This window comes from Schistocerca americana, chromosome 3 (assembly GCF_021461395.2).
Source record: "Schistocerca americana isolate TAMUIC-IGC-003095 chromosome 3, iqSchAmer2.1, whole genome shotgun sequence".
Classification (NCBI taxonomy): domain Eukaryota; kingdom Metazoa; phylum Arthropoda; class Insecta; order Orthoptera; family Acrididae; genus Schistocerca; species Schistocerca americana.
The window spans coordinates 123,122,634-123,143,349 of NC_060121.1; the positions used below are offsets into that span (position 1 = coordinate 123,122,634).

General features: G+C 39.8%; 1 protein-coding gene across 3 annotated transcripts in view; it reads left to right on the forward strand.

Moving 5' to 3' along the window:
- LOC124605260 (epidermal growth factor receptor substrate 15-like 1) overlaps window positions 1-20,716 on the forward strand; it is a 183,136-nt gene that overhangs the window by 24,168 nt on the left and 138,252 nt on the right. For all 3 annotated transcript variants that reach the window (XM_047136819.1, XM_047136820.1, XM_047136821.1), the window contains exons 6-8: window positions 2,773-2,922; window positions 6,591-6,766; window positions 12,034-12,199. In XM_047136819.1, the coding sequence (XP_046992775.1) occupies window positions 2,773-2,922; window positions 6,591-6,766; window positions 12,034-12,199 (492 nt within the window). The remainder of the gene's footprint in view (window positions 1-2,772; window positions 2,923-6,590; window positions 6,767-12,033; window positions 12,200-20,716) is intronic.

Consider the following 20,716-nt stretch of genomic DNA (forward strand, 5'->3'; position numbering starts at 1 on the left):
CTACCCAGCGGTTCCTACCCCTGTAACCGACCCCGTTGCAAAACCTGCCCCATGCATCCCCCCACAACCACCTACTCCAGCCCCGCTACTGGTAAAACATACACAATTCAAGGCAGGGCTACGTGTGAAACCACACATGTCATTTATCAACTGACATGCCTGCACTGCACAGCCTTTTACATCGGCATGACAACAACCAAACTGGCTGAGCGCATGAACGGACACAGACGAACTGTCCGCCTAGGAGATGCCCAATACCCAGTAGCGGAGCATGCCCTCCAGCATAATTCTAGGGACCTAGGAACCTGCTACACCGTATGTGCCATTTGGCTTCTCCCACCCAACACCAGTCCCTCTGAACTGCGGAGATGGGAACTTGCACTCCAACACATCCTTTCATCCCGCCATCCCCCTGGACTGAACCTACGTTAAACCACCTCACTCCCATTCACTCTTCAGTCTTCTCCTCTTTCCCTTTCCTCTTTAGCCATTCACGCATCTTTTCATCCCACATAGTTGTGTTTATCTTTATACTATATACCTCTTTACTTCTGTATGCATCCTCTTTGGTTTGAAGCTGGCACAGTACTTACAGTAGAATATCTTTGGCTTCCCTCTGACAACCATGCCTCCATCCTTGCTACCCTCCCTGTTTACCTTTCCCTGTTGCTTCATAACCTGGGTTGTGAGTAACTGAATCCACTTTCCCTTCTTCCCTTTTTTCCCCTCTCTCCTCCCTGATGAAGGAACAAAGTTCCGAAAGCTAGGAATGTAAATTTTCAGTTCTGTTTTATGTGAATCTATCGGCTGTACTGAGCTGAGGTAAGTACTGGCCAGCCCCTCTATCTCTTTGTTAGAATGCATACCTTATGAGGTATGAGCCCTTTTTTTTAATTCTATGAAACAAATCTCTTCTGCTGCAAGTTCTTTGTTTTCCATATTTTGCGAGGAGGTAGTGCGATCCAAAACAACAAAAAATTATCTAGTTAACTTGATCTCTAAACTTCACACCTTAAGATCTATGAGCATTTGTTCAGTGGAAGTGATGTGTTTCACAGAAGTGAAGATAAACAAATGCCCATAGCTCTTAAGGTGCGCATTTTAGGGCCCTGATTTGCTAGGTAGTTTTCCTTCAAATGAAAATTCCTGTCATATCCTTGAATATTGACCATTCCTTGTGGGATGCCCTGTATGTACCTGTCGCACCAATGTCTGAGGGCTTTTCCGTGTACATGTACCTGTCATTCCAGCATCTGAGGCCTTTTCCCTGGTCATTAGTACTGTGGTTATCCCCTTGCAACAGTTGTTCATCGCAGTGCGGGAATCTAGGATTTGTTTACCTTGAGGATTTCTTATTTCTTGTGAAACTGTTGTCATGTTTGTGAATTTCCATGCCTTCCCTAAACAAGAGGGCATGGTGGCTCTTCTCTGCAATGAGTACATGTGTCAGCAAATTTTGTATGTAGTCAGTCTCACACAGCATGTGCTTTGGCCCAGTCAATATATCCACGTCTCCTAACTTGCAGTACCATTGAAGGTTGGTGATCCTTTTATTGATGGATTGTCAACTTATTTCAAAATATACTTTTCCACATGTACATATATTCCCGACATTGTGAGTGGGTCTCTCTTGTTCTTAGCTAGTCTGAGACAATCTTTGATCTTTTTGATTGGATTGTGGGTAGACTTTACACCATGTTTACTCAATATATGGCGTATTCTGTACATCTCCCTGGGGACAGAGGACAGAAAGACACTATTAGACACTTCTTCTTCCAATGTGCCATTTTATTGAATGTTATGTTATGTGACACTTCTTATGCAACCAGTGGTGCACTTACTAGTGCTCAGAACAAATTCCAGGTGTTGCATTTCATGCCCGAGGTGCTGTGGCTCACATATTTGATTCTAGTGTCTTAACAAGCATGTTAATCATTCTTCTTTTTCTGTTTTGGGCAATGATTTGGCAATTTATGCAAGTATTGGTCCATGTGTATCACGTTTCTGTTCATGCTGCAGACCAGGTTCTCACCATCCCTCATAAGCAGTACATCTGGAAAGTGTAGCTGTTGGTACTTTTCTACCTTCGTAATAAAGATTATGTGGGCTTGTTTGCCTTTGGAAATCACTACAAAATAAGGGATGAAGCACAAAAAAGGAATGTATAAACAGCATGGTCTATGAACGGTCGATGAGAATGGTTTAACTGATGGATGGCAGTGACTGACTGACTTGACTGACTGAGTGAATGAATGAAATGCTAAAAGTGTGGGAGTGAGTCTTTTTCTTGTGCCTCATTAACTTGGTATCATAGTCCACATCCAAATGCTGCTATCCTTTGCCACATCGAATGTAGCACATTGACCAGCTGATTTGTTGATAGATGCAATAGGTTTTTTTTTCCAAGTCTGCTAGGACCATTACCTGGCATTCTGTAAGTATACCTAATACTAAGCACAGTGTCCAGAACAGATCAATCTGTCAGCATCTAATGAGCTAATTATTTGACTTCTCACTCATTCAGTGGTTAGTTCTTAAATTATTCAGGTTCTTCAGTAGGCTTCTCAGTATACATTTGGAAAGCAGTTTCAGAAAATCAGTGTGTTGAGATAGTGTCAGTATATGAATGTAAAGTAAGAGGAGACTGTGTCAGTATGCAAGTATTTGGACACTTGCTACACACAGCATTGAAATTGTTGTTAATTTTTTTTATCTGTGTGCACTTGGCAATTTAACTATTGCAGCTAACAATTTCACATTCTATTTTTCCAGGCAATGCATTTAGTATACAAGGCATTAGAAAAGTATACAATTCCAAGCTCCTTACCACCAGAACTAATGCCACCATCGAAACGGAAAGATATGATGCCAGCTGTCAGTATGTCTAATGTGCCTAATCTTGGAACAGGAGGAGATTCGAAGGTAGTTATTAAAAGTAAGACTTTGAACAGTATTTTTATGGTGAGTGCCTGTCTAAAAATTTCTTGACCAACTTCAAACCTTTGAAGTAGTTACAGTGTATACTAATTTGTGTGGTTTAAGTGATAATTTAATCTTACAGCAATTGATTTGATGAATAACTACACCTATTGCTAAAGTTCTTTACTTTTCTCCATGACTGATTTTGTCTTTTATATTGAAAGCTTTTTCTAGTGGAATCTGGAAACGTTATAAATGCAACCAAATGTAAATGAAGAAAATCTTATCTGCAGTTTCTAGAAAATTAAAACAATTCTTCGTGCATGGCTGGAGAAACTAATACTTAAAAAAATTTTTGTGGCCAGACACATTCACAGTAATATTTTTAAATGAACATTTCAGCATGTGCTCCTAATCAGTATGTGTGCCATCGTAGTTTTAAACTTGGGATTTCATACCATACAGAAACTTTCAGTTTTTGACAGAATAATTAAATTGGATGGATAAAAAAATCTACTCACTAAGCTGCGGCAGAACACACACCTAAAAGGAGGTTGCAATTAAACAAGCTTTCGGAGCCAGTGGCTCCTTCTCCAGGCAGAAGGGTCGAAGGGAAAGGAAGAGGGGTGAAGGAAAAGGACTAGACAGGTCTAGGAAAAGGGGTAGATTTCGCGAGAGTCACAAAGAACCAGAGGTCAGGGGAGACTTACCGCATGTGTTAAGAAGGAAAGACTGGTTGTTGGGCACTGCATCAGACGAGATTTGTGAAACTGAGAGCTTAAAGATGGAAGACAGGGTAATATGTAGGACCGAGATTACTGCTTAAACATCATACGTAAGGTAATAAGAGTGAAAAGCTAAGTGCATTGTATGTAACAGAGGTGGGAAGGGGACAATGAAAAATAGATTAGTAAGCCAATGAAAGAAGTAGACAACTAAAACAGAGTAAAGAAAAGAGTGCTTACTGTGAATAAATGCTGAGACAGAAGAAATTAACGTACATTAAGTCCAGGTGGCTGGTGAGAAACAAGGACATGTTGTAGTGCTAGTTCTCACCTGCGGAGTTCTGAGAAACTGATGTCTGGGGGAAAAATCCAGATAGCGTGTGTGGTGAAACAGGCACCAAGGTCATGATTGTCATGTTGTAGAGCATGCTCTGCAACAGGATATTGCACTCTCTGCCTATGTCCATTCATTCTAATGGATAATTTGGTGGTAGTCATGCCGATGTAGAAGCCCAAACAATGTTTATGTAACAGCTGTTGTATGACTTGTTGTTTCGCAGTTGGCTCTCCCTTTGATAGTATATGCTTTGCCAGTTACAGGGCTGCTATAGGTGGTGGTAGGACCATGCATAGGACAAGTCTTGCAGTGGGGACAGACACAGGGGTAGGAGGGATAGGGTAGGGAGATGGGTCCAGAAGGATCGTAGGGTCTGATAAGAGTATTGCAGAGATTAGGAGGCAACGAAAAGCTATTCTAGGTGTGGTGGGCATGATTTTATCATGGCCTGAAATGAGATCCATTCTGTATGAAATTTTGCCCTCAGGTTTTCAAATCTTGTCCGATGCAGTCCCCAACAATCAGTCTTTTCTTCTCATCACTTGCAGTAAGCCTCCCCTGACGCGTGGTTCTGGGTGACTTTCCCGAAATCTACCACTTTTCGTAGACCTCTCCACTCCTTTTCCTTCTTCAACCCTCTTCCTTCCACTTTGACCCTTCTGCCTGAAGAAGGAGCACTGGCTCTTAAAGTGTGCTTAACTACTACCTTCTTTTATGTGTGTATTCTGCCGCCGCATGGTGAGTAGATATTTCGTCTGTCCAATTTAATTATCTGTCACATAGAAACCTTGACATTCAAGTTGTAGCATTTGTAGTTTGAGTTGTACATCATGATTTGTGAACCTTGGAATGTTTGCACTTTGCGTCAAATGTTTGCTGGTTTGACACTGTAGCTTATCAGGCAGCTACCTGTTTCGGGTCACTTGTTATGTTTACAGCCTGAACACAAAACACCTTGAAACAACAGTTATGCATGAAATTGTTGTTGTTGAAAACATGAAGCTGACTACAGTGTAACGGGCTGTGAAACACATTAAAAGATGCAGAGCAACTTGGTGTGATATCTCATCATAAGAGTGTTATCGTACATATTCTGTAGCACACTTCATGCAGTTTTAGATTCCTCTAGAACTGAATAGCTCTCTTTATACTTCATGAGATATGTTGCTGTATCAAAAATCTTATTTTTCACAATTTAAGAAAGGGAATGATAATGTTCATTAATGACTTCTATGAATATGCTAAATAGCATTTGGATTGGAGGTAACAATTTTGTAGTCTGGAACATCCCTTTTCCTCTGTTGACAGTGCTGATTGTGGCAAGCACTAAATAAGGCACCACAAACACTGAGAGTTATTTTGATCCATTGTCACTTAACTGCTACCACCGACTTAATGAGAGTGATTAGATCTAAATCCGTGGCAGCCGAATCTCATTTTATAGTGTCACAAATGTGGTCAGTAGGATTGAGATGAGGTGACATACATGGGGTTCCATACAAGCACCTTCATATTCCTGGAGTGTTCTTTAAACTTTTCTGGCGGTTTTGTAGTGAAAAGGGAGCTTCATTATCTTGATGAATGTGCATATGTCCTAAAGGTTATTGCAAGCAAATGAATGTATGCATATGATTTGATAATAGGTTATGAGACTCTTGTGTTTGCCAATGAGAGACCGAGGTGGATGTGTTGGAGACACCATTTCATTCCGGGTAAAAATTCCCCACGTGAGACTACTACAGTGCCCTGTTGGCAAGTGGGATGTGTACCTTAGTGTGAACAATGGTTCAAACCCGTGTCCATTCATCCTGTTTTCCTTGACTTCCCTGAATTGCTTCTGGCAAATGCCAGGATGGTTCCTTTGAAAGGGCACGGCTGACTTCCTTCCCTAATCCTATGGGACCAATGATCTTGCTGTTTAATCCCCTCTCCCCAAACCAACTAACGAACCTTAGTGTGGTTTTTGAAAGGGATACATTGCTGCTTACCATATGGTGGAGATACTAAGTTGCAGATAGGCACAACAAAAAGACTGTTAAACAAGTAAACCCTCTACATAATAGGGTGTTCTCAATATTCATTCTGGCCTTGGGTGTAGTTTATTACGTACTTGCACCCTCCCATCTGTTCAGAGGTTTGGTAATTTCTTCATGAAATTATTAGGTTATTTCTGAACCATGAATTCTCTGCTTGCCTGTTGTGCAGAAAAGTGTCTAATGAAACTGTGTGCTTTACTTGTAATAAAATGTGCAAAAACAAATGTTCCAAAGCACTTATATTCCAGGAAGTAGCAAAATGGCAACTGAAGCTGTCTGTCGTAGTACTGTCCTTTGCATGAGAGGTTGTAAAAGATTTGCTAAGTTCCCTAAATTTAGTGAAGGTTGAACCATTGATGAAAATTTTTCTTGATGCTGCCCATCAAAAGATCATAATGTATTAGTGTTGTAAACTTTTAAGTTGCATACTGTACTATTATAAGCTTCTGATTCACTTTGACACACATCCATGATTGAAAAACAAACATTTTTATCTGATTTTGGAATCTTTTTGATACTCATTACTTGCATCACACTGCTGGAATTGTGCTCAAGAAGTTCAAATTTTTTCAGAGTATTCTTCCAGGGGCTCCTTCAGTGCCTTGGGTTGTCACTGTAGAAGAGAAAACTAAATATGATACCTTGTTCGAGCAAACAGATATTGACAAGGATGGTTTTGTGTCCGGGTTGGAAATAAAAGACGTCTTCCTACAGTCGGGTGTACCTCAGCCTGTTCTGGCGCATATTTGGTAAATATTAATAGCAAACATATTAATCCTTACCCTGTATCCCTGACTTGAAAAAATTGTCTGGAGAAAGCTTCATTAACTGCTTTTAATGTTAGTGTGTTTGTAGAAATAATGTGCTGTAATAAGTTATGGCTTTTCACTAAAGCACCTTAAACTGGACAGAAAAACAATAAATTATATTTTTGTGAACAATCTCTTAATGGCAGAACACTATTCTTGTGCAACTCCACATATTTTCATATACTTATCATGAAGGTTACACAGAGTAATTATACATTATTTGATGATTTCATAAGGCTATATTATCACTTCCATGGAAAATAAATATAGGACAGACTGTAATGTAAAGGTTCAAGTATTTTAATTACTGCAGATGTACTGTTGACCTGACTGACATTTATAGACATCAGTAACCGCAGTGGATAGAACAAAAACAGAGAAATTACTTACACATGCAGGAATTTCATTACGTCAATAATATGTATGTATGTTCATTGTTACATAAAGTATGGCAGTAGCGTCACTGAGACAGTGGCATCGTTGATTATTGCTGTCAGGTCTTGAGAATTTCGACAGCATCCTTCATCAAGAGTTCAGCTACATTTTTCCATGCATCGAGATGAGAAATATCCTACTCAACCACTCATCCTATGAAATATCCTAGTGCTAATAGCAACCTTGTTTCTAGTCCTGCAACATATGGATCATTGTTCTTTGGACAACCCAATGCAGAACCTTTTCTATTCCACCACCACCACCACCTCCTCCTCCTCCTCCTCCTCCTCCTCCTGTTGCAATCCAGCTGTAAGAATTTCCTATCCTATAGAAGATGAGACCACCTGTGAAAGCATACCAATTGTGCTGTAACTATTGCACAGCATTGTATGTAGGATATGACAACCACACTACAGTAGTGTGTGTGGTGGTTTGAAACTTCAGTCAATTAGAATTATACCAGACCAGAACATAAACTCTGAAACTTTGCCTTGTGTGGGCAAACACTCTATTGACTGAACCCACCCGTACAGCATTATTTCCAACAGTACCTCTACTACCTCCAAACTACTCAGAAGTTCTCCTGCATACGTAAGTGGATTAGGACTCTTGGAAGAAAGGATATGGAGAAGTAAAGCAGTGACAGCAGGATATGAATCGTGACGGATAGTGTGTTTGCCTGGTAAAGGCAGAGTTGCCAGGTTTGAATCTTTGTGGGCACACAGTTTTAATCTGTCTTATCTGCACAAGTGGCCGCTGCCAAACTACAAATCTTTCCTGAATCCTTACTATTGAATTTAAGTATTTCCTGAGAAAAATTGCACTTGGAGTTCAGCAAGAATAGAAAAATTTAAAACACTTAATTTGCTGTAACTTGAAAAAATAATATATGTACCATATCAGTTGGAGACTTGAGTATATTTGCTAAGATATGTTTTCTTAGTACATTAAAGCAATGATGTACTGATGTAACTTCTGAAATTTTCCCATCGTATATCTTCTCCTAATAATTTTGGGTGTGCAGCTGGATCCTGTCGACATTCTGCCACGATATATCGAGCCATCGGCCCAGTGATGGCCAGTTATTTTCAGGTGAGCAGACAACTACTGAAAAGCCCAGGTGCATTCATAGTATTTATGCAGAATCTTGCGCATGCAAAATATGTGGCATCTTTCGACGCATGCATCAAGTGATGACATGCACTGGAGAGCCAAGTTGTGTGTGCTGCCCTCAGTGGTGGAAGTGAGAGATGATCCAATTATTGAGTATTGAATGACCCTGTCGATTCCATTGTGACTGGATGATTTTAATTATAGGATTCCAATTTTTATCGAATTGAAAGCCATTGTCACAGTTTATAAGATTATCAAGAAGATATATTTCCACCAATTCTCTGATTACTGAATCCCAAAACTGGAAACTGAGGCTAAAATTATTCTATTGTGTTCCATTGACTGTATTTCCAAGTGACAGAGTTCTGCTACTACAGATTTTAACGGTCGCCGAAGAAGGGTGTATCTTTCATGTTCTGTACAACGCTCCTTGGCAGTTCATGTGGTCTGGCCTATAAACGCAGCACCACACTCACTGAGAATTTTGTAAATGCTTGCTTTTTTTTTTTTAGTTGTATGTCACCTTTAACGGATCCAACCAGGGCCAGGCACTTAGCTGGTGGACAGAAGATAACTTTGATTTTATTTTCCTAGGTAACCTGCCTGTTTTAGAAGACACAGTCCCGGCATATGGAAGGAACCCAGTTGATTTATCGTCATTGTCATTGTCCACAGTATGTTGCTTCTTGTTATTAAAGTTTTTCATGACCTTCTTTATTTGACATGAAGTGTAGCCATTCTCCTTAAAAACCCTCTCAGAGTGTTCTAATTCTGTGTGGAGGTTTTCTTTGTCTGTACACCCAATGTATTAAGGTACTAAGAACACCGGTGGTTTTTGCAGGGTGATGGCAGCTAGACGCCTGGAGATATAGATGTGTGTGGGTTTTCTGTTCACAGAATGTCTCGATGACACATCATTCTTATGTTGTACTAACATGTCTAGGAAGGGTAAAATCCTGTCTTCCTAAATCGCCATTGTAAACTTAATGTTCTCATGTAATGAATTTGTGACAGAGGGATTTTTCCAGTTCTTGTCTGCCATGAGCCCATACAACAATAGTATCAAACGGTGGGCTTCAAAACAGCAGACACAAGTGCTTTCTCATCAGATTTCTCCATAAAAAGATTAGCCACCACAGGGGACAAAGGGCTCCCCATGATGAAGCCATCTGCTTGTTCAGCTCCAATTTCCAGTTTTTGGGATTCAGTAATCAAAGAATTGGTGGAAATATGTCTTGCCAATAATCTTCTAAATTGTGACAAAGGCTTTCAACTGGATAAAAATTTAAATCCTATAATTAAAATTATCCAGTCACAACGGAATTGATGGGGTCATTCGATGCTCAATAATTACATCATCTTTCACTTCCACCACTGTGAGGGCAGCACACACAACTCGGCTGTCCCGTGCATGTCGTCATGGATGCACCGAAAGATGCCAGCACATTTTGCATGCGTGAGATACAACTTAAATACTGTGAATGCACCTGGGCTGTTCTATAGTTGGCTACTCACCTGAAGAGGGTTGGACATCTCTGGGCTGAAATCTTGTCGCAGAATGTAGATGGATCCGGCTACAGATTCGAAAATTATTGTAATGGTTTACTGTGCATAAGAAGGAAAATAATTAGAAACGTATAATTCTAAGCACAATAATGCACAGTTATTGAATGCAGTTTTCCGAAATTCCTTCACCAGGGAAGATGAATGGAATATTCCAGAATTTGAAACACGAACAGCTGCTAGCATGAGTTTCGTAGAAGTAGATACCTTAGGGGTTGCGAAGCAACTCAAATCGCTTGATACGGGCAAGTCTTCAGGTCCAGATTGTATACCGATTAGGTTCCTTTCAGATTACGCTGATACAATAGCGTCCTACTTAGCAATCGTATACAACCGCTCGTCACCGATAGGTCTGTACCTACAGATTGGAAAATTGCGCAGGTCACACCAGTGCTTAAGAAGGGTAGTAGGAGTAATCCATCAAACTACAGACCTATATCATTGACGTCAGTTTGCAGTAGGGTTTTGGAGCATATACTGTTTTCAAACATTATGAATCACCTCGAAGGGAATGATATATTGATACGTAATCAGCATGGTTTCAGAAAATGTTGTTCTTGTGCAGCGCAGCTAGCTCTTTATTCGCACGAAGTAATGGCCGCTGTCGACAGGTGATCTCAAGTTGATTCCGTATTTCTAGATTTCTGGAAAGCTTTTGACACCGTTCCTCACAAGCAACTTCTAATCAAGCTGTGGGCCTATGGGGTATCGTCTCAGTTTTACGACTGTATTCGTGATTTCCTGTCAGGAAGATCGTAGTTCGTAGTAATAAACGGCAAATCATCGAGTAAAACTGAAGTGATATCAGGTGTTCTCCAGGGAAGCGTCCTGGGACCTCTGCTGTTCCTGATCTATTTAAATGACCTGGGTGACAATCTGAGCAGTTCTCTTAGGTTGTTCGCAGATGATGCTGCAATTTACCGTCTAGTAAGGTCATCCGAAGACCATTATCAGTTCCAAAGCGATTTAGAAAAGATTGCTGTATGGTGTGGCAGGTGGCAGTTGACGCTAAATAATGAAAAGTGTGAGGTGATCCACATGAGTTCCAAAAGAAATCCGTTGGAATTCGATTACTCGATAAATAGTATAGTAAAATTTTCAAGGCTGTCAATTCAACTAAGTACCTGGGTGTTAAAATTACGAACAACTTCAGTTGGAAAGACCACATAGATAATATTGCAGGGAAAGCGAGCCAAAGGTTGCGTTTCATTGGCAGGACACTTAGAAGATGCAACAAGTCCACTAAAGAGACAGGTTACACTACACTCGTTCGTCCTCTGTTAGAATATTGCTGCGCGGTGTGGGATCCTTACCAGGTCGGATTGACGGAGGACATCAAAAGGGTGCAAAAAAAGGGCAGCTCGTTTTATATTTTCACGTAATAGGGGAGAGAATGTGGCAGATATGATACGAGAGTTGGGATGGAAGTCATTAAAGCAAAGACATTTTTCGTCGCGACGAGATCTATTTACAAAATTTCAGTCACCAACTTTATCTTCCAATTGCAAAAATATTTTGTTGAGCCCAACCTACATACGTAGGAATAATCATCAAAATAAAATAAGAGAAATCAGAGCTCGAACAGAAAGGTTTAGGTCTTCGTTTTTCCCGCACGCTGTTCGGGAGTAGAATGGTAGAGAGATAGTATGATTGTGGTTCAATGAACCCTCTGCCAAGCACTTAAATGTGAATTGCAGAGTAATCATGTAGATGTAGAAATTTACTTCTGTAAATTAATTTGAAATTCAGGATAGTTAAAGTTGTATGTAGTGAGGATCTGCATTTGTGATTTTAAAAAACCTGTATAAGTTCTAAATTTTCATTTCAGCTGTACAGTCAGCAGATGTATTGCTATTAATTTATTTGTCACAGAGTGCAGGGCACATGTTAGCAGTTTGTTACACATTTAGTAACTTAAAACTAAATTTTTCAAGCTGAGGGAAATTCTTTTTGAAGATATGATCAATCTATGAATTTTGGAGTAACAGGATGTGCACAGTCTAATCTTTCCCACTGCATTTGCTTCCCTTTGTTTTAACACATAACATTTTATTCATATCTCATGTTAAATTTGTAATAAAATTGATTTGTTTCAGGTCACTTTGTGATATAAAGCAGTGTGGCAAGTTGAACAGTGAACAGTTTGCTTTGGCCATGTGGCTGATCAATCAGAAACTACAAGGTATAAGCCCACCAGCAACTCTCAGTCCAGAAATGATACCACCATGTTTTCGGACAAAACAGCCTGTTGACGGATTAGTAGTGAGTACTAAACTTGTAAATGTAGTACTGATTAAATATTGAATAATAAGTGTAAATTCCAAATTTAATTTTATAAAACTTGTCAATAGGTAGCAGTCTAAAGCTTCCTTTGTCTTCGTTTTATTTTTAAACTCACTGGAGTATGGTGCTGATAAGAACCATCATCTACGTCCTACCTCCTAGATAACAGTATTGTGGTGCAATTCACTGTTTTGGTTGCCCTTGAGTAATGAATGAGAGGTTACACTGCGAGTTCTCCAGGTTTTTCCCCTATCTTCTTTTTACATTCGACAGTTGTTCCACAGATTAGCTTCTAGTTCAGTATGTTTTACATCTGTTGCAACCAAGCAGCTGTCTTCTGTTGACTTTAGAATCTCTGTTCATCTTAAGAATTTGACAGAAGGTCTTGGATTTTACTGTGTTCACTTGTAGTGGGCACTGTACTACATCATATAATGAATCTTATCACATCTTTCATGTGAGGCTTCCAAATGTTTCACTGAAAAATTTCATTAAATTTTGTGATGGTCTCTTATAAGAGCATTTACAAGATTTTCTGACGTAAGTCATAATACAGTGACTGCCAAGCTGGTTCGTTCAGTAACACTATATGGCGAGTAGTGAAATGAAGCATTGCTCAGACCCTAAGGACATTAGTGCTTATGAGATCATAAACACTAATGTCAGATCCTCTTATGGCGAGTGGTTATTTTTAACTTCAGTGGTTTGTCTTTCAACTTAGGAGTAAGGAGACTCGGCATGTGAAAGTGGCCATACAAATTACTTTGTACAACTATTTTAATTATTCAAGTAACTAGAGGCTTGAATGATTTATTATTATGCAAGCTTGCGCAAGTGTGTGTGCTTAAGCGTATGTACCAGGTTGGCGCAAGCTAAGATTAGGTTAGTGTTTTTTCCAGTGTGTCAAGCGACCTTAGGAAAATTGGTATATGCTTCAGGATTTTATTTAAGCATTGGTTATAATGAAAGTGTATGAGTGAGACATAGTGTATATAATACACTCCAAATACCAAGCAATCAATTTGGCTTCTAACAAAGACACAGTCATCAAGAAAATCAATTCCTTCCCAACAAATTTTAGGAGAGGAAAAAAAATTGAGTTGGGGAATGGCATAGATCAAATGTATAAATCCACACTGTGGTATTATTTTTCTTCACTTAGTAGATAGCATGGCAGTTTTCAGGAAATATGTACCTGAATGCTTGTGATACCATCGCTGTCAGTCTTTTGTGTGTTGTTATAGTTTCCCTCGTACCTACATCTTGTCCCTCAGTGAAGGGACTCTGAAGTGACAGAAGGTTCAAATATGTCTCTTCATGCATTGTTAGATAATTATGCCAATATCTATGATATATCTTGAGTTCACTACCTAATCAATAAGGAAAATAGTTTTTTGTATCATTATTTAGATCACATACCACATTTCCTCTTATTTCCCTTGCCAGTCACAAATGCAAATGTGCATAAAGTGGTCACATTGTAGTCTGAGCTGCTCATACTGTATCAATAACACAAATTGCACAAGAAAGTTTTTGCTGTGTGGGGATGATAATGACTTGAGCCTGCTTGTGCCAAATACTTGCACATCCACGCTTGTCAAGCTTGTAGTAACATGTGAAGCCACTTCAAGACAGGTATTTTTCTGGATATTTGATACTCAGTTTTGAGATTAAAAGACACCCTATAATAATCTCATTTTTTGCATCACCATTTACTATCAGTCTGCAGCTTTCCTAATTATAACACTTACTAAAGCGACTGCTCAGTTTCTTGTTCACTTTAAATGTATACATTATCAGTTTCTTGCCATAATGTATACATTATCAGTTTCTTGCCATTGTTGCTTACTGTAATGCTATTTTCTGTTCCTGCTATATCACATTTGCAGTTGCTGGTTGCTGATAAACACCTGTACATCATGAATGAAAATACATGACATATATTTGCATCAGTTTCATTGTGACTGGTTACTTTGCATGGGTGTGCAAAGTGTGTACACAATTTGACAACTAAGAAAGCTTCTCACTTCAGTGATGAAGACTCAACAAACAGCAGCATTTTGTTAGCAGTCATTTGTTGTGAGTTTCAATTTATGCATTGCTTGTGTCTTTAATATTTTGTTGGTTGGAGATGTGCTGTGAAACAAAGTGAATCTCATCTCAATGACAAAGCTCTTAAGTTGATAAGTCACTAGTCACCCTCCTCCTTGCCTTCCCTGTGACACAAATGTCTCATATTTATAGTACTTGCCTTTTGCCATGCCCTCTTTGTTTCACTTCTCCGCTTGTAGAAAATAATCTTTGAGTAGACAGTCACCAGGGAAACCATTGTTGAGTATGAACTGTGTGTGTGCTGTCTCATCCGAGTATTTTTTTTTTTTTGTTCATATCCACTGTTACCTCTGTAACCTGCTGTTGTCTTTTGCAGAGTAAATGAGCACCGAGTGAGATTTGCCCAGGGGTTAAAACATTTGACTCACATTCAGAGCCATGGTATTCAGATTTCCTGTAGTTACTTAATCACTTAAAGTGGATACTGGGATGGTACCTTTGCAAAGATCATACATTTTCTATGTCACAGTACCCCGTTTATTAAAGTCATGCTGTCAACAAATTTGTCCATATTGACTCGCAGGCATAGGGTAACATAACTTTGTTGGCCCTTTTTTCCACAGTACTTTCTTCATTTTTCTCCTTAGCTAATGAAAAGATTTTTCAGTTTTGAAACCTGCAGTTCCAACTACAGATTTTAAAATATTGGTATCTGTAATTTTTTTAAAAAAATACCGTATTTTTGTGTGGTGTTTGTAGCTTTCATTTTTTACTGTCATTTCTACTCTGTATCTTAGTGATTATGTGTATAGGTCATTGTTAGTTACTGATCCAGTTGAGGAATTAAACATTTTATAATAATTCTAATAATAACTTTTCATTGAGCAAACTATAAAAGGGGGGGGGGGGGGGGACTTGTAACAATGCACACCAGATAAGTAGCTACTGTTTCCCTACATTTTAGATATGAGATGATTTAATTCAGTTGAAACCGCTAATTACATTTTTTAAAGAAGTATGTAAAATGTTTTGGTCATAAAAAAAGAAGAAATTAACTCCGAGATGAGGACTCCAAAGACTGACAACAGATCTGCATGCTTCCTTGAGGAAGAGTCACATGTATGTTGTAGGCCTCCATGTTACTGCTTAATGTAGGTAGTCACTTTAATCCAATGCAGTGGGTCTCCTTCTTGTAGCTCTATAAAACACAAAGATAAACGTTCCAAAAATTGCAGTCAGACCAAGGAGTACTGTATGATGGTTGATAGTGAATGTCATTGGCTTGTTTATCATTAGTCGTATTCTTCCAAAAAGTCTGTTAGCACGCCAACAGCTGTAAAAATTCAAGAAGTGTTAGCAGTAATTTAAAAATACCAATGCTACACAAGGTTTTAAAGTTAGAGAAAATTAAATAAATAACTTAGTATGTGATTTCGTTAGGACAAGTAGATAGACATTTGCCTTCCCTAAGGTAGTGACTGATGGGAGGTGTAACTGCTTCTTGAAAAATCACAGGTACTGGACAATGTGCTGGAAATACTTATGACATTTTATAAACAAAAGTATAGAAATTTGCCTCTGGAGTAAATATAATGTAATTCACTCATTTTGAAAGTTTACCGTATTATTAATATCTATCAGTATATTATAATCAGCTGTTGTACAGTGTGATAATAAAAGACAACAAAAAAATTATTGCTATTTGGAGAAATTTTATGAATTTTGTTACTGCAACTTATTTTTCTTACAAAACCATTAGTTAAAATACTGTGAGTTACAACAGAGTTTACAACATTGCTTTACTCTGTATATAATCGCAAAATATTAACTCACTTGAAATGTTATCTACATCACCAGACTAAATGACATCTGCATTTTATATTCCTCCCTCATTTAAAATAAAAGACCTTCAGCGCAACTGAACATTTAAATCAATGTAAATTGACAGATAAAAAAATCTACTAACCAAGTGGTGACGGTGGGAAAAACGCTCGCTCGCTCGCTCGCTCGCTCACACACAAAAGGATTTAACGTTTACAGGCTTTCGGAGCCAGTGGCTCCTTCTTGGAGGAGGAGGAGCCAGAACCCTGAGTCAGAGACGACTTACTGGACAGGAATAGAAGGAAAGAATTGTTGGGGGCTGCACTGGATGAGACTTGAAAACCTGAGAGCTTAAAGGTGGAAGACATGGCAATACGCAAGACAGAGATTACTTCTAAAACATTGTGCATGAGCTATTAAGAGTAAAATGCTAAGTGCACTGTATGTAACAGAGGTAGGAAGGGAACGCCAAAAACTAGACAAGTCAGAAAATGAAAGAAGTAGAAAACAAAAATTGAGTAAAGAATTGAGTAGTTACTATGAATAAATGCTGAGATGGAAGGAATTAAAATTAATTAATGCCAGGTGGTTGGAGAGAACCAAGGACATGTTGTAGTGCTAGTTCCCACCTGCAGAGTTCTGAGAAACTGGTGTCTGGGGGAAGAATCCAGATGACGCATGTGCTCTTTTTCTGTTTTTCTATCTTTTACCACCCTCTGCCTCTCATTTTGGCCACTCCCACTATTTTTACACTCCAAACTTTCCTCTCTTGCCATAATGAATCCCATCACATATTACATCCGTTCTTTTCGAAAACGTGCTTTTGCACTATCAAAATTAAGGTCCCACATTCTGTTTCTTGAAACGTGCTCATCTCTTGGTGTTACTCCCAAAGGCCTTCTGGATGTAATCCTACTCTACACCAGCCTCTTTTGCAGTTTTAAATACAGCAATGTATTGCACTTACCAGACTTATCTTTGACTTAGATGCCTCATCTGGCAGTTTCCACACCACCATACTTCTCTCCTCCTACAAAATTTTGTAGTTATCTGCCCATCATGTTTCCTTGGATGGTATCATCTGCAAGCCAACATCAGACTGCAATGACATGCCAGACTTGACCTCAAAAAATTATCCCACCTTCTCCTAAACTACCTCAACAGTGATGTCCCCCCTCCCGTCCTTCTGCAGCTTCCAGCTTCCCAAACAGCTACACCATCAACCACAACTCCTCTCCTACAAACCGAGCTTGGCCAACCTCCTTAACATCCCTCAGCCTTCACCACTGCCTCCCAGACCTGTAATAAACTCATAATCACAAGAACCAGTGACAACACTACAGTGTTCTCAACCTCTCGTCCAATGCAATCCCCCCCCCCCCCCCCCCCCAAATTATCTATATTATCCAAGCGTCTCACTTTCAGCCCTAAAACTGCATTCAACCATTATGCTTTGGTGAAGGATCTACTTTCCTTCACACGTAATTTCAACTTTAAATATCGGTTTGGAACCCAGCCACAAAATCGTTCCAATAGGAAACCTGACATTGGACCCTGCCTTGAACAGCTCTGACCATGATCCCAACTTGATCCCCCACCACTACCTCAGTATCCTCCCTTACAAGCCCTCCAGGAATTCCTGTTGCTTCACAACCTTTCGTCAGGTCCCTACAACACGACCCTAACCTGCCGTCTGCAGAACTCTAGGCTCACGTTCCCTAAAAGCTGATGACTCCATCATTATCCTCCCAGCAGACAAAGGATCTACCACTGTGGTGCTAGACAGACGGGAGTATGTTAGTGAAGGTTTACACCGGCTGTCTGACATCTCTACAAACAAGCATCTGCCATCAAGATCCCATCCTCAGGCCGTCACAAGGACTTACACCTCAATCCACAGAACTTCTGCCCCACCCAAACTACGCACCGCCACCTTTTACCTACTTCCTCAGAGGCACAAACCCAATCATCATGGCAGTCCTATAGTTACTGGCTTCAAAGAACACTCCAGACAAATATCTGCCTTAGTTGATCAATACTTGCAACCTGTAGTACAAAGACTTCCCTCCTATATTAAAGATACCAACCATTTCCTAAATTGTCTGAAGTCCGTATCCATTCTTCTCCCACCACACCCCTTACTTGTCACCATTGAGGTGATCTCCAACATCCCCGACGTACATGGTCTGCCGACTGGTGAACTTCTCCTCAGTCAGTGCCCACCTGCTTCCAAGCCTATGGCATCCTTTTGCTCACCTTAATCAACTTTATACTTGCCAACAATTACTTCACCTTTGAGGGGCAGACATGCAAACAGATCACTGGTATGGCCATGGGAACCAGGATGGCTCCTTCCTGTGCCAACCTCTTCATGTGTCGCTTGGAGGGGGCTTTCCTGGGAGTGGTAAGCCTTCAGCCCCTGGTTTGGTTCAGATACATTGATGACATCTTTGCTGTATAGACTCATGCTGAGGCTGACCTGTTAAAATTCCTGGAATGTCTAAATACCTTCTCCCAATTAAATTTCACATGATCCTATTCCAAATCTCGTGCCAGTTTCCTTGATGCTGATCTCATCCTCACCAATGGCCAGCTATACTCTTCCTTCCACATCGAACCTACTAACAAACAGCAGTACCTACATTTTTACAATTGCCATTCTTTCCATGTCAAATCTTCTCTTCCATACAGCATTGGCATTCGAGGCAAGCATATTTGTTCAGATGCAGACTCTTCACAACAATACTCTTTACAACAAGGCTGTCACTTCAGCCCTCATTGGATGTAATTACCCCAATAGCCTAGTTCAAAAGCAGATGATCCAGGCCATCCCGGTACTGCTGATCCCTCATGAAACAACTTCAGAGCACACCACTTGTCACCCAGTATTATCCTGGTCTTGAATGTATCAATCAGCTACTTCAGCAAGGCCATGACTGCCTAAAATCATGCCCTGAAATGAGATCCATTCTGTCTGAGGTTTTGTTCGCCACACATAGAATAGCTTTTCCTCGGTCTCCCAAACTCTGCAATATCCTTGTCGGACCCTATGCTCCTTCTGCACGCATCTCCCTACCTTATGGCTCCACCCCTTGTGACTGTCCCCACTACAAGACTTGCCCTGTGCACCCTCCTACCACCACCTATTCCAGCCCTGTAACTGGCAAAACATATGCTATCAAAGCAAGAGCCACCTGTGAAACAACATGTCGTATACCAGCTGTTACGTAAACGCCGTTCGGCGGTTTACATCAGCATGACTACCACCCAGTTATCAGTCAGGATTAATAGGTGTAGACGGAGGATGTATACAGGCAACACACAATATCCTGTTGCAGAGCATGCTGTACAACATGACAGTCATGACCTTGGTGCCTGTTTCACCACACACGCCATCTGGATTCTCCCCCAGACACCAGTTTCTCAGGATTCTGTGTTTAGAAACTAGCATTACAACATGTCCTTGATTCTTGCCACCCACTTGGCCTTAATTTATGTTAATTCCTTCTGTCTCGGCATTTCTTCACGGTAACTACTTTCTGTACTCCATTTTAGTTTACTAAATCTTTCATTTTCTGACTGGTCTACCTTTCACGGTCCCCCCTCCCACCTCTGTTACATACAATGTACTTAGCTTTTCACTCTTATTAACTCGTGCATGATGTTGTAGTAGTAATCTCTGTCTTGCCTATTACCCTGTCTTCCATCTTTAAGCTCTCAGCTTTTCAAATCTTGTCCGATGCAGTCCCCAACAATCGGTCTTTGCTTCTCATCCCGTCCAGTAAGTCTTTGCTGACCCAGGGTTCTGGGCGAATTTTCTGAACTGTACCCGTTTCTCTCAAACTTTCCAGTCCTTTTCCTTCACCCTTCTATGTTCCCCTTCAATTCTTCTGCTAGGAGGAGGAGCCACTGCCTCCGAAAGCTTGTAAACGTTAAATCCTTTTGTGTGTGTGTTTCCATGCTGCCACTTGGTGAGTAGATTTTTATCTATCCATTTACATTATGCTATCAATAATTGAACATTTAAACTGTATTATCTACAAGTCTTCAGTATGCATGTACCAACTCACTTCTCTCAACACTGTACTTTTACTGACTGTGTAATTCAGTATCTTTCTTTATTTCATGAACATTGACGTTTCGGATGTACTCAATGGGATAGGGCACTCATCAATGCCTGAGCATCAAAATATCAATTAATTTCCATAAATAAATAATAGCTGACTTATTCTTTTGTCCTAAACCCAAATAACCAAACTAAACAGAAAAAGAGGTATATTTTGTTTTCAACTTGGTTAATATTGACCAAAGTAATATGTTATTTTTGCCATAACGTGAGTTACAGCAAAATTTTATTTTTATATTTAATGTAGCAGTAATATCACCACCATCATACACACCTGTAAGTTTTTGTATCGGAATAATGTGGATTTCTTATTACTATATTATTCTTCACATCAATCTCAATTCTCCCATGGGTTTGGTTCTTAATTAAACTGGGATAAATCCGCTTTAGTCCAATACGCCATATGACAGGAGCATCACCATTGAGATACCTTAAAAAAAAAAAAAAAAAGACCGGTTTAAGTGCAATATGTTTTCCAACATTGTCCATCTTAAGGG